The following is a 12,923-nucleotide window of genomic DNA, read 5'->3' as shown; positions in this document are numbered from 1 at the left end:
AATGGCAACTGTGAAAGCGGCTATGGGCCCAAGCATGGAGGGCCCTACACTCCTGTACTCTCTGCTCCAGTTGATGGTGCCAGCGTTCTCCCAATCTCCCATGCTAGGAACCTGGAGTCATCTTTAACTCCTCTTCCTCTTTCTCAACCGAGACCTGCTAGTAATCACCAAGTTCCAAGTACTTCACCTCCCGTGTATTTTTCAAAACCATCTCCTCTACTATATCCTCACACTATCCTAGATCAGGCTTATCAACCCTGCATCTACTTTACAGCAAGAGTTCCAGCTGGTTTCTTTGCCTCCAGTCCTGCCCGGATCCATCTTCCAGACAGTCCGCAGTTAGATATCTACAACAGATCTGACCATGTAATCTCCCATTTTACCCTTTAAAAGCTTCCTGATGGACTTAGGCTGCTATCTCCAGCACACAAGGTCTCCCATGAACCAGCACTGCCTACATCCCAGCCTCATATCCCATCTCTCTAGACTTCTCTCTTCCCACTCCAGCCTGAGATGTCATGCTCCAGCAAGAAAAGCCTGTTGGTGGTTCTACCATACCTACTTTATTGTATCTAGCTTCTCCAATTTGTCAGGTTGCACCCTCTAACTGAACTACCTTTTATTTTTTATCTGGCTAACTTCTCATTATCCTTTAAAAATCAACTCAATTGTCATTCCTTCAGAAAGCCTTTCCTGCCTCCTCAACACCTCTTTGCCAAAGCAGGATTAAATGTCCCTCTTCTCTGGTTCCATAAAGCTCTGTACATAGCATCATCAGTGATTTGATTATATTTCTTCTTTTTTTTTTTTTTTTTTGGTGCCTCACCACCCAGTGGGATCTTAGTTCCCCAGCCAGGGATCAGACCTGCGTCCCCTGAATTGAAAGCATGGAGTCTTAACTACTGGATTGCCCAGAAAGTCTCTGGTTATATTTCCTTATATCTATGTGTTTAAACTCCACAAGGACAGGAGAGCATCTTATTCATCTTTTTTTCCCTTGGCCTCTTATTCATCGTTTTTATCCCTGCTGCTGCTAAGTCACTTCAGTCACGTCCGACTCTGTGTGACCCCATAGATGGCAGCCCACCAGGCTCTGCCGTCCCTGGGATTCTCCAGGCAAGAACACTGAAGTGGGTTGCCATTTCCTTCTCCAGTGCATGAAAGTGAAAAGTGAAAGTGAAGTCACTCAGTCATGCCTGACTCTTCGCGACCCCATGGACTGCAGCCTACCAGGCTCCTCCGTCCATGGGATTTTCCAGGCAAGAGGACTGGAGTGGGGTGCCATTGCTTTTATCCCTAGTGTCTAGTATATAGGAGGTTCTCAGTATTTGTTGATTGAATGAGTTAGTGTAAATTCTCACAAGAGTCCCACTCAAGCAAAGACAACAACAGACGCACACACGTAAATATGCAAGGACCAGATCCAAGTCTGTGCTCTCTGGAACTCAACTGACTTCAAAATGCAGCAAGTTATACATCGTTGGATGTTGCACCTACTTGAGATGAAGAGGACCTAAACAAAGGTCTTTCTGACCCAGTCTCTTCTAAGTGTATTTTTATGCTTCTAGCCTGCATTTGGTTTTTAACTCATTGTCAGAGCAACATTAGTTATAATTTAGTCCTTAACTGAAGAAACGAACAATATGACAAAAAGAAAAAATGCTGTATTCTAGTGGGAGAAGACTATATAAGTGCAGGAACAACAAACACCCATGGAGATGCGCACCAAGAAAGAACTTTCAAGGTGAGAGACTGAGATTTGTCCCTAACTGCAGTGTTTGCATGATCAGATTTATCCAGCATAGATGTAGCCAACGTGTTACCCATCTCCAACACATCTACATAGCTTTTTTTTCTTTTTAAAATTTATTTATTTTTAATTTTGAAATTATTTTTTTCCATTCATAAATTTCAGAGAGAGTGTTGTATACACACTTTTTCTTTTCAGAATTCTTACTTTTTTATTTGCTATTTTTATTTTAATCAAGTGTGGTTGATTCGGGTTTCCCTGGTGGTTTAGCGGTAAAGAATCCTCTTGCCAAGGCAGGAGACATTAGATCCCTGTGTCAAGAAGATCACCTAGAGAGGGAAATGGCAACCCACTCCAGTACTCTTGCCTGGGAAATCCCATGGACAGAGGAGTCTGGTGGGTTATACTCCATGGGGTTGCAAAATGTCAGACATGACTTACCAACTAAACAATAACAGCAACAGTAGTTGATTTACAATATTGTATTGGTTTCAGGTGTACAGCAAAGTGGTTCAGTTATACATATATCAGTCTTTTTCAAATTCTTTTCCCGTTTATATTATTATAGAATATTGAGCAGATTTCTCTGTGCTATACTGAAGGTACTTATTGGTTCTCTATTTTAGAAATAGTCCATGTGTCTATGTCAATCCCAAACTCCCCATTTATATTTCCCACCCACCTTTCCCTTTTGGTAACCATAAATTTATTTTCTATGTCTGTGAGTCTGTTTCTGTTTTGTAAACAAGTTCAATAGCATCATTTTTCAGGTTCTGCATATAGGCAATATCCTATGAATTTGTCTTTGTCTGACTTACTTTACTCAGTACGATAATCTTCAGGTCCATCCATGTCGCTGCAAATGGCATTATTTCATTCTTTTCAATGGCTGAGTAATAGCCCATTGTATATTTGTACCACATCTTCATCCATTCATCTGTCAGTGGACATTTAAATTGCTTCCATGCCTTGGCTATTGTAAACAGCACTAGAATGAACACTGGGGTACATGTATCCTTTCAAACCACAGTTTTCTCTGGACATATACCCAGGAGTGGGATTGCACGGTCAAATGGTAGCTCTATTTTTAGTTTTTTAAGGAATCTTCTTACTGTTCTCCATAGTGACTGCACCAATTTACATTCCCACCAACAATGTAGGAGTGTTTCCTTTTCTCCACACCCTCTCCATTACTTATTGCTTGTAAACTTTTTGATGATGGCCGTACTGACTGGTATGAGGTGATATCTCACTGTAGTTTTGATTTGCATTTTTCTAATAATTAATGATGTTGAGCATCTTTTCAAGTGCCTCTTGGCCACCTGAACACATGCACATTTTTTATACTTGCAAAAATATTATTCAATATTTATGGAGTACTAGACAACCACAGTGAAGGCTCCTACTTCTGATTCTTAAACTTATTACTTAGAAGTCCTTCATCTTGGCTCCATACAGAACCAGGTACATAATTTGCAGGGCCCACTGAAAAACGAAAATGCAGAGCCCCTTTTTCAAATATCATTAAGAATTTCAAGCCAGTAGAAATAGCAGAGCATTAAAACAAGCCCAAGATCCCTCTGAGCACAGAGCCTGTGTGACTTCATGGGCACACTCTCATGAAGCCATCTCTGGTGCACGAGTCCTCAGATCAATCCCAAATACCTCTAATGTTCTAGAGGCCACTCTGATTTAATTCTCAGCCCTCCCTGCTTCGGAAGTGGTGCCTCTTCTAGCTCTTTATACATAAGCTCTTAATTAGGCCCCAGTCTCTTTTGAAGAACTCACCTTAGAGGAGCAGTGTACAATTGTTCTGCCTATTCTTTTACTGTGGACACACTGCATGTGAAAAAGCTTGTTGTCTCCCACTCTCCCTCCATCCTCTCAGCTTGTCCAGAATCCATATACAGAGGAGGCTGCAGATCTAACATGAAACTCGGCAGTCGGGAAAGTCCCTATGGATCTGATAGGGAGCAGTTTCTAACAAGTCACGAGGTCCCCTCCTGCCAGGGTCCCTCCCCATGTGCCAGCAGCCAGCACCATGGGCATGCTGGGAAAACCTCCCACCCAAGTCTTTGCCCTGGGTCCAGAGTCTGTGCCCCATCCAGGTAATCGCTGAGAACAACGGAGGCTACACACAACAGAAGTTCCTTGTTTTCCAGGTACTGAGGGCCATAATCCTAACTCTAAACACTGGCAGCTCCTGAAATCAAGCAGAAAGCAGGGCAGAGGGGGAGCCTGGGGAGAAGAATCCAACACCAGATTCTGTGGCCTGCAGGTTACACGCTGTGTGAGAGGAGCAGGGAGGAGATCTTTCAGTGGGCAGAGATTAAAAGCAATGAAGTGCAGATAGTGCAGGGGGTCAGGCCCAGGGTAAGTTTGGGGAGAGGCTCTGCAGAAGGGGGGTCAAATGTCAAGCGGGGGGTCCAGAGCTGACTGCTAACCCCTCCCAAATTCAGGGGCCTGCGACAGCCACCCCAATACCTGAAGCCATGGCCAGTGGGGAAGACGAGCCGAGGAACTGTGCAGTGTGTGGGGACCAGGCTACAGGCTACCACTTCCATGCCCTGACTTGTGAGGGCTGCAAGGGTTTCTTCAGGTGAGAACCTCCTCCTCAACACAAGCAACCTCCCAAACTGCCTGCCAGGCAGCCTTTAAGCCTTGGCATATGCCAGGGCTTGCCCCGCTACAGCACTCTAGCATCTTGGAACCTAACCACCCCGTAGCGAGCATGTGACACGCTGGCAACCTCAACACTGTATAAACATGTGGCAAAAGAACAGAGGGAGGCAGAGTGTGTGTCCTGTGGACACAGCCCTTTAGTCAGGTGTACTCACTACCTGCAAAACACCAAACTAGTCCAGTCTATAGAGAGTATAGACTCCTGACTGATTCTGTGCCCCATGGAAATGCTTGAGCTGTACTGTGTCCTCCCTACCCCTAGGGACTTCTGGACACAGCTCAGATTAGCCCATGTCACCGTAGATTCAGGATTTTAGTTCGCCAACCAGGGATTGAACCCGGGCCCTTGGCAGTGAAAGCACCGAGCGCTAACCACTGGACCACCAGGGAATCCCCACCATAGGTTCTCTGGGACCATATCACTGTAGCCCCTCACATACCTACCTGCTTGCTGCCATCCCTGACCCTCACAACATCTGTCTCCACAGGCGAACAGTCAACAAAAGCACGAGTCTCATGTGCCCCTTCGCTGGAAGCTGTGAGGTCAACAAGGCCCAGAGGCGCCACTGCCCCGCCTGCAGGTGGCAGAAGTGCTTGGATGCTGGCATGAAGAAGGACAGTGAGTTGGCCCCCTACCATCCCAAGAATCTGCTGTGTCCTCCCCTGACTATGCTTTGCCCTTGTTCCCACAGCATTATCCTCCACATGGAAGACAGAGTAAGCTTTTTGAAACGAGCCAGACAATGTCACTATCTGCTCAAGATCTCCAAGGTCTGATCTCTCTTATGGTCCATGGCCTCACAGTCCCATGTCTGCCATACCACCTCTCAGATTTTACTTCCTGCTCTTCCCCTTGCTCAGTCCATCCCAGCCACACTGATGGCAATGCCATTCTCAAACACACCAAAGTACGCTCTCCTGGGGACTTACGTAACTTATACTTGCACTTGCCATTCCCTCTACCAGAATGCTCTTTTCCTAGGTATTCTTATGGCTTACTTCTTCTCCTCTGTCTCTCAAGTATAGTACCTGTTACTTAGTAACTACTCAATAATTGATTTAATTTTTTTCTCAGCGCCAAGTAATTAGGTTCAGCCCCCAAAAGACAATGTAACTTGTAATAAACCTAAACGAATAGAAATCAGCTTGCCTAAGTACACTCAGCTGAAAACTGGAGAGTCAGTATTCACCAGACCCTTATTTCCTTTGTGACATCACATTACTTTTCATCATGGAGCAATAGAAAAGAAACTATAGAAGTCAAAAAAATCTTGAATGCAGTCTACATCACATAAGTATTTTGTGACCTTGGACCTGGAACTAGAATGTCAGCATGTCTACGTGTCTGAAAAACATGGAAATCACACCTGCCCTCTCTACCCATAGGATTGTTTCATTCACTGAGACCTAACCTCAGAAGCTTTGAAATTATAAAGCTATTGCAACATAAGGTGGTTTTTGGTATCACGAGCCCTCCGTCTTCAATATTCCCCCAGAAGCCAAACATCTCCTAATGCTTTCCCCACTTTATTGTCCATCCTTCCTTTCCCTCCCACAGTGCAGTTTTCTGCCACAGTGTCCCATGGGTCGGAGAAAATGTTCAGGAATCCCCTACCACCTGGAGCCTCTGGGACTCCAGTCGAGCCCAAGGAAATGCCAGGAACTCCTCCCTCCTTGTGTCCATTGTGCAGAGTGTCCAAGGGCCCCAAGCCAGGGGCTGGCAGAGAGATGTGCTCTCTGCTGGTCTCAAGCTTTCTCACATCCCTTCCCCGGGCACAGTGATCCTATCGGCAGAAGCCCTGGCATTGCGGCGAGCACGACAGGCCCAGCGACGGGCACAGCAAGCATCGATGCAGTTGAGTAAGGAGCAGAAGGAGCTAGTCCGGACACTCCTGGGGGCCCACTCTCGCCATGTGGGCACCATGTTTGACCAGTTTGTGCAGTTCAGGGTGAGCATTTATAGGATTCAAGATGAAATAAGACAAAAAGGGTGCCCAAGGAGTCTGGCCTGAGGGAGGGGACTGTGTGCCATGCCCTGATAGAGGATAGGACTTCTCCAGAACCCCAGCTGAGGCAGACTTCTCGGCCTGGAATCCTTCCAAGATAAGACTGTTGGGTTAGTCGCTTAGTCATGTCTGATTCTTTGTGACCCCATGGACTGTAGCCCGCCAGGCTTCTCTGTCCATGGGATTTCCCAGGCAAGAATATTGGAGTCGGTTGCCATTTCCTCCTCCACAGAATCTTCCCGATACAGGGGTCAAACCTGGGTCTGCAGGCAGATTCTTTACCATTTGAGCCATCAGATAAGACTAGAGAAACCTAAAAGAGACCCCTAGGACTGGGGCCTCTCACTCAGGCTCTGATCTCTGCAGCCACCAGCTCATCTGTTCATCCACCACCAGCGCTTGCCCACCCTGGCCCCTGTACTGCCCCTGCTCATGCATTTCGCAGATGTCAACACTTTCATGGTACAGCAAATCATCAAGTTCACCAAGGATCTGCCCCTCTTTCGGTATGTGACCCCTCCCCGTGCCTTTCAGGAAGAAATTGCTCTAGTAAATTATAATCCAACTCCATTAAAAAAAAAGTCACTAACCAAACTAACCCATCCCTCAGCCCTTTGAAGTAGCGGATCTTGAATTCTCAGCTTGGCTTTTAAGCATCTCAGTAAGAACTGGGGGTCCCTCTCCCTCTCTGAAGTTCAGCCTAAAGCGCAGGTCTCCTGCCTCTCACAGGTCCTTGCCCATGGAGGACCAGATCTCCCTTCTCAAGGGAGCAGCTATAGAGATCTGTCATATTGCACTCAACACCACTTTCTGTCTCCAAACACAAAACTTCCTCTGTGGGCCTCTTCGCTACACCATAGAAGATGCAGCCCAAGGTAAGACGGTGCTGGGGCAGCGGAGGGCATGCATCCCTTTGGCAGGGTATGTGGCAAAGTGACCCGCAGGCTCCTAAGCCTAGTATCTCCAACAGTGGGGTTCCAGGAAGAGTTTTTGGAGTTCCTCTTTGGCTTCCATAGGACACTGCGCCGACTGCAGCTCCAGGAGCCTGAGTATGTGCTCATGGCTGCGATGGCCCTCTTCTCTCCTGGTAAGCATTCCCCCAAAGCCCAGAAACGTTCATTCTAGCACCTCTGCCCAAACTCCCAGCTCCCTCAATCCATCCATCCAGGCCTTGTAGTCTTCAAACCTGTGGAGTGGGTCTATCCCAGTCTTGGCTCTTCAGGCCACCCACAACCTCCCATCTTATCCTTCCTCACTCCCTATCTTATAGACCGGCCTGGAATAACCTGCAGGGAGGAGATTGATCAGTTGCAAGAGGAGATGGCGCTGACTCTGCAGAACTACATCCAAGGCCAGCAGCCACGACCCCGGGACCGGTATGGTGGGACTGGGCACGTGGAGGCTGTACCAAAGGGGTTAGGGTGAACTGAACTCAGGATGAGTACTTTTACTGTCCTTTCGTTTGGAAAACCAGGGCCCCTGGGGATCTAGTCCTTCCCTCCCATTTCACAGAGTTTCAGCATTCAAATTGCTCCTACTGCTGTTTCATCTCACTTTTTCCAGATCTTTTTATTCAGCAGAGATGCAAAGTGGTAGCTCACAGGCTCTGTGTAATAGCATTCCTGAGATTGATGACATCCATCACCTCACCAAGCCAACTTCTCCAGACTAAAGCAACCTCCTCAAGAGTCTTGTTCACTCTGTTGGCCCTTCCCCTCCTCTCCATTGGCCCAATTCCTTTTTCATTCCCCTTGAAGTTATGGTCATTCAGTTTCATGGCCAAAGCCAGTCCCTGGTTCCACAGTCCATGAGCTAACCAGGCTCTGGGGCACTCTCCACTTCTATTTTGCTTATTCCTCAATGTGCCAGTTTGATCAGAAGAGGGTTATAATACCATAGAACACACCCACCTTCTAGAACCTGCTCTACGAGGCCAGATCCACACAGTTGAAGATCTGTCACTTGGCCCTCTGGGCTCTGGGTTCCAGAAAAACAGCATGGTGAGAGAAGTCAGCGTCACACAGAGCCCCCTTTGGAACTTGGTGTTCAGACCTAGCTTCACTGAGAGGCAATTCAGGAGGTCAGGGCCTCAGGACAAGACTCTTAGCTGCCTTATTTCTCTCCTCTTTCCCTGGTGACCACAAAGGTTTCTATATGCGAAGCTGCTGGGCCTGTTGGCTGATCTCCGAAGCATTCACGATGCATTTTGGTACCAAATCCAGAACATCCAGGGACTGTCCACCATGATGCCACTGCTCCAGGAGATCTGCAGCTGAGGCCCAATCTACCTCCTTCCCCAGCCCCATCTGGACACGTTGGACTGGAAAGGGGAGAATCCTGGGGCCAGAGGTTGGAGATAGTAAACAGGGAGCCCATTGGTTGCAAAGAAAGATTAAAGCAGTAACTGCCTCTTCATGCAGTAATAGGGAGAGTGAGGGGTGGCTGTGGGGACAAAGTTGTTCTCTGGAAGCACAGAAGATGGGGAAGGAGGAAGCCTCAGGGCTAAGAGGTAAAGAAGCTCCTTCTGGGAACAGGTGGGCCCCACTTTCTGAGGTCAAAGATTGAGCCCTTCAGCCCTTCTTTTCCCAGTTTGGGAAACTCTGGGATGGAACACAGAATGGGGAGTAAATCCCATGCAGATTTTTCTGCTCTGAAGAGAAAGAGGCTAGGAGCTTTAATCCACAGAGAAATAAAGGAGGTGGAAGTGAGGAGAGAAAATTCAGCCAGACATACCCCTTAATTCTTCTCCCTAGTCCAGAGCCGTAAGAGCATGGGAAGATGGTACTAGACCAACGGCAGATGTGGGAGACTCAAACCACTGCCTCAGCAGCTGCCCCTGTGGCAGCTCCAGTTCTGAGGAGGCTGTGGTCCTGTCCCCACTCTGCTCTTGGGACCCAGAGGTCACCCAGCAAGGTGGGCTCTGGACAGGGCTCTGGCCCCAGGACACCTGACTCAGAGGCTCCAGCTGTTGTGTGGGCTGGCTCTGGGATGACCTCAGCCCACAGTGATGCTAAAGCCACAGTGGAATCTGTTGCGCCAGTGATTAAGGAAGGCTCCGAGGGCGAGGGTGACAGGCAGGGGGGGCATCTTCTTCTCCAGCACAGCACCCACACACCAGTTACTATCCACCAAGCCTGTTGGGGAAGAGAATACACATTATGCTATTTAACAGGGCTTGAAGAAAGGGGTCAGCGGATTTAAGGCAGCACTTCCCTCCCACTGCCTGCCCCAATCCCTCAGCACCTCAGAATATCATCTGAACAGTTCTCACCTCTAAATACCATGTTGGCCTGGGGCAGAGTCAGGTGGTAACCAAAGGAGAAGGTTGTGTCTTGTAGCCTTGTGTTTGCTTCAAACTCCACTCCAACCTGAACCTGAGAATAGTGGGCAAGGATGGGAGACGGATCTGTCTCGGTGAAGACAAGAGGAGTCCTGAGAGGGGACTGGCAGAATGAAGGCGCACATGAAATGCACACGTGGTGTGGGCAGGAAAAACAGCAGGTCAGCAGGGCCTGTGGGGGTCCGCAGGGGCCCGCTGGGGGAAGGGCACGGGCTCAGCAGACTCACCTGCTCATTTGCCCTGTGGTAATAACTTGCATGGGCCCCACCTGATCCCACATTCAATGTAGCTACCCAGTGGACAGCTGTGAAAACCAAAGTACAAGAGAAAAAGAGTGTTACCACAGTAGAACACAGGCCGGCATCTCCAGCCAAGTCCAGAGTTGCCCTCCCCCTCACTATTCTTCCTCACCCCATACCCGAGTACTTCCCAGCCAGTGTCAGGATGGCCCCCTCTTCGCCTGGCCGCCGGTGATAAACTAGCTCTCCTCCCAGCACCAGTCGATGCGTGAGGCTCTGCAGGAAGTGAGCGACCATGATCACTGCGGGGGAGTGGGGAGACCTGGAGTCAGTCATCGAGACAGGCCTGCTGTCATTCCCAGCGGCCCCCACCCCAGCCTGCCCCCGAGTTTCTTCCCTAATCCCTGAACTGTGCAAACAGCGCAGAGGCAGAGTCAACATGAGCAGGTGGGTGGCCAAGAGCAAAAGAACCCTGTGCCCGTTCCTCACCTGATTCCCCAATGAGGTCCGGATTTCCTAGGGTCAGAGTGGCTGTGTAGTCATCTCCCCGATACTCGCCATCAAACTGCCAGGTCAGGAACTTGGCCTGCTGCGTCTAGATAGGGAGGGCAAGAAGTGAAAGCTCCCTCTCTCTTTACGATCCCTGTTGCCTCTACGCCTGTCCCTCAGCCACCAGGGCAGAACACCCGAGAAGGAGAAAGAGGAAATGCCTCAGTGGATGAAGGCAGGAACCCCGGTCACCTGAAAGACAGCCTTGGCTCGGAGCCGCTCTGCCAAGAGGAGCAGGACCTGGGCGTTGAGGCTGCCGCTGCTGTCCATATCTCCCACCACAGTGGGGAACACCTGTTGAAGAGTGTCCACAGTCAGTAACACGGAGCAGAAGGGCACCCCTCGGCCTCAATCCAAACGTAGGATTTCTTTAACAGTACGCAGCACCCCCTAGTGGAATCACAAAGACAAACTCTCAACTCATCACACATAGGCTTCCCCACCTTCTCCCATTCAGAAGAAACACAGAGGACATACCCTGCCCATTCTTCCCTATAACAAACACATTTCCTCCTCTACACCTGAGTCCCAACTGGGCTGTAGGGGAGATAACCCAGGTGAGTAGAGCCCTCACCTCAGTGGGACTAAGTTGCCAGTCCCCTGCATAGGCCGCATGAAGATGATAGCCTGGCAAACCCAGAGCACTCATGTGCACAGTGTGAGCCACCTGAGGAAAGAGAAATCCATGGAGGAGACCGCATTCCTGCTCCATTTCAAGCCCCCATCCTACCCTTCATCTATTCCCCATCCGGCAGGTCTTTTAAGAAACCCAAACATTCCAACTTATACAGAGGGTCGCCAGATTAAAAGCAACAAGTCCCACAGGCAAAGGAAGTCAAAAGGGCCCCGTATCCCTCTTCTTCTGTCCCATATAGCCTGGCTAAGGGGGTGCACGAAAGGAAAGGATAAGATCCAGGGACAGGCAGGGAGGAATAGTAGGGAAGGGACAGAGAAGTGGGAGCACCTGGAAATGGCTGCTCAGAACCTTGTTGACAACGAGCTTCACTCCCTCCATCTGTGCTGGGAATACATCTGAAGGGAGGGGAGGCGGAAGGGAAGGAATAAGCAGACAAGGAACCCCTACCCCACGAAGTCATCTCCCCTTTCAATCCCACAGAAGTGCTTTGGAGGAACTGACCTCCTCTCAAGTCCTGCACCAGGAAATGCTCCGCTCCATGGGGGCGCCTGATCTTCCCTGAGGCTGCACGCCCCAGCTGTGATCTCCCCTTTTCTGCTCCCATCGCTGGACACCCAGCACTCAAGACCCCGCCGTTCTCTGCCCCTTCAACTTGAGACACCCAAATGCCTCGAGTGTCTTCTCACCTTTGCATAGCCGGTGCAGCTCATCAAAGCTCCCAGGGTTGGGGAGAGGTTCCTCTCGACGGGGGCTCCGGCGGGGCAAAGCCCCCATAGGTGCCAGGCCTAGTGTGTTCCCCATTTCAGTAGAGAGGTCAGGGAGGGGCCGGGGTTCGCCTGGGAAAGGACGCTGTTGCTCCCTCTACCCTCCACGGGCCCCACCCCCCATTATCCGGCTCCCCAGTCCCAGAAACTTCCACATAGTCCGACGCTAGACCTGGAACAGGAAAAGTAGGGGGAGAGGGCACCGGTGGGGAGCTTGAACCCCAGGCACACTCCCATTGCATCTTTAATCCCGCTGTCACCCTTGTAACCTCCCCCACTCTCTAATCCTAGTCTCCACCACAGACTTTACCCAGCTTCCTAGTCTTTCTGCTCTTCATTCCTAGGCCACATGGCGAGGCTTGCAATGAGGCAATAACCCTTACCTTCTCATACCATCATGCTGCCCCTTTCCCCCAGGCACACCCCGGTCATCTTGATGGGGGCAGCCATCTTGAGTGATGGCAGAACTGCGGCTTCACGCTGCACCCCCAGCGTGGTCATGGGCGCCATCTTGGAACCGGGCGAAAAAAAAGATTTCAGAGACCCAACCCTCCTTGATTGGGCTCCGCCCAATGGTTTTTTTTAAAAAAAGAAAAGGCTGTTTGGCCGCCGAGCATTGGCCAATAGGAGAGGAGAACGCAAAGGAGTGGCCGACGTTACGTCCGGAGAGCTCCAACTCCGGCACTGCAGGGACAGGCGGTTCTTGATTGGTTAGGTCCGTGCTACTGCTGCTAAGTTGCTTCAGTCGTGTCCGACTCTGTGCGACCCCATAGACGGCAGCGCACCAGACTCCCCCGTCCCTGGGATTCTCCAGGCAATCTACTCAAATAGATGGCGTTAGAGTGCCCTGCCTCTCCAAGTCGGGAAAAACCTTTTAGCTAACAAGACACTAGAGGGAGCATCTTGGGGCCTGAGTCACTGAAGTTCCCTCCACTGTGTAGCCTGGAGACATATAG

The 12,923-nt window shown here is 49.8% G+C and overlaps 3 protein-coding genes across 3 annotated transcripts in view; 1 reads left to right on the top strand and 2 right to left on the bottom strand.

Moving 5' to 3' along the window:
- PCP4L1 (Purkinje cell protein 4 like 1) overlaps positions 1 to 3,618 on the bottom strand; it is a 39,283-nt gene extending 35,665 nt beyond the window's left edge. The window contains exon 1 of the mRNA XM_018046412.1: positions 3,539 to 3,618. Within this exon, the coding sequence (XP_017901901.1) occupies positions 3,539 to 3,595 (57 nt within the window). The 5' untranslated portion in view covers positions 3,596 to 3,618. The remainder of the gene's footprint in view (positions 1 to 3,538) is intronic.
- Positions 3,699 to 8,847, top strand: NR1I3 (nuclear receptor subfamily 1 group I member 3). The gene is made up of 9 exons (XM_005677160.3): positions 3,699 to 3,912; positions 4,210 to 4,349; positions 4,921 to 5,051; positions 6,212 to 6,381; positions 6,805 to 6,944; positions 7,168 to 7,313; positions 7,409 to 7,525; positions 7,709 to 7,814; positions 8,585 to 8,847. The coding sequence occupies exons 1-9, from the start codon at positions 3,772 to 3,774 to the stop codon at positions 8,712 to 8,714; spliced, it is 1,221 nt and encodes a 406-aa protein (XP_005677217.2). The 5' UTR covers positions 3,699 to 3,771; the 3' UTR covers positions 8,715 to 8,847.
- Positions 7,982 to 12,492, bottom strand: TOMM40L (translocase of outer mitochondrial membrane 40 like). The gene is made up of 10 exons (XM_005677159.3): positions 12,351 to 12,492; positions 11,890 to 12,139; positions 11,531 to 11,598; positions 11,141 to 11,233; positions 10,759 to 10,860; positions 10,507 to 10,612; positions 10,197 to 10,319; positions 10,006 to 10,082; positions 9,710 to 9,812; positions 7,982 to 9,572 (listed from the first exon to the last, which is right to left on the bottom strand). Exons 2-10 carry the CDS (start codon positions 12,002 to 12,004, stop codon positions 9,433 to 9,435), a joined length of 927 nt encoding a protein of 308 aa, XP_005677216.1. The 5' UTR covers positions 12,005 to 12,139; positions 12,351 to 12,492; the 3' UTR covers positions 7,982 to 9,432.

Source organism: Capra hircus, chromosome 3, assembly GCF_001704415.2.
Source record: "Capra hircus breed San Clemente chromosome 3, ASM170441v1, whole genome shotgun sequence".
Lineage (NCBI taxonomy): Eukaryota > Metazoa > Chordata > Mammalia > Artiodactyla > Bovidae > Capra > Capra hircus.
The sequence above is the reverse complement of the archived record's forward strand: the minus strand, read 5'-3'. Positions and strand labels throughout refer to the sequence as shown.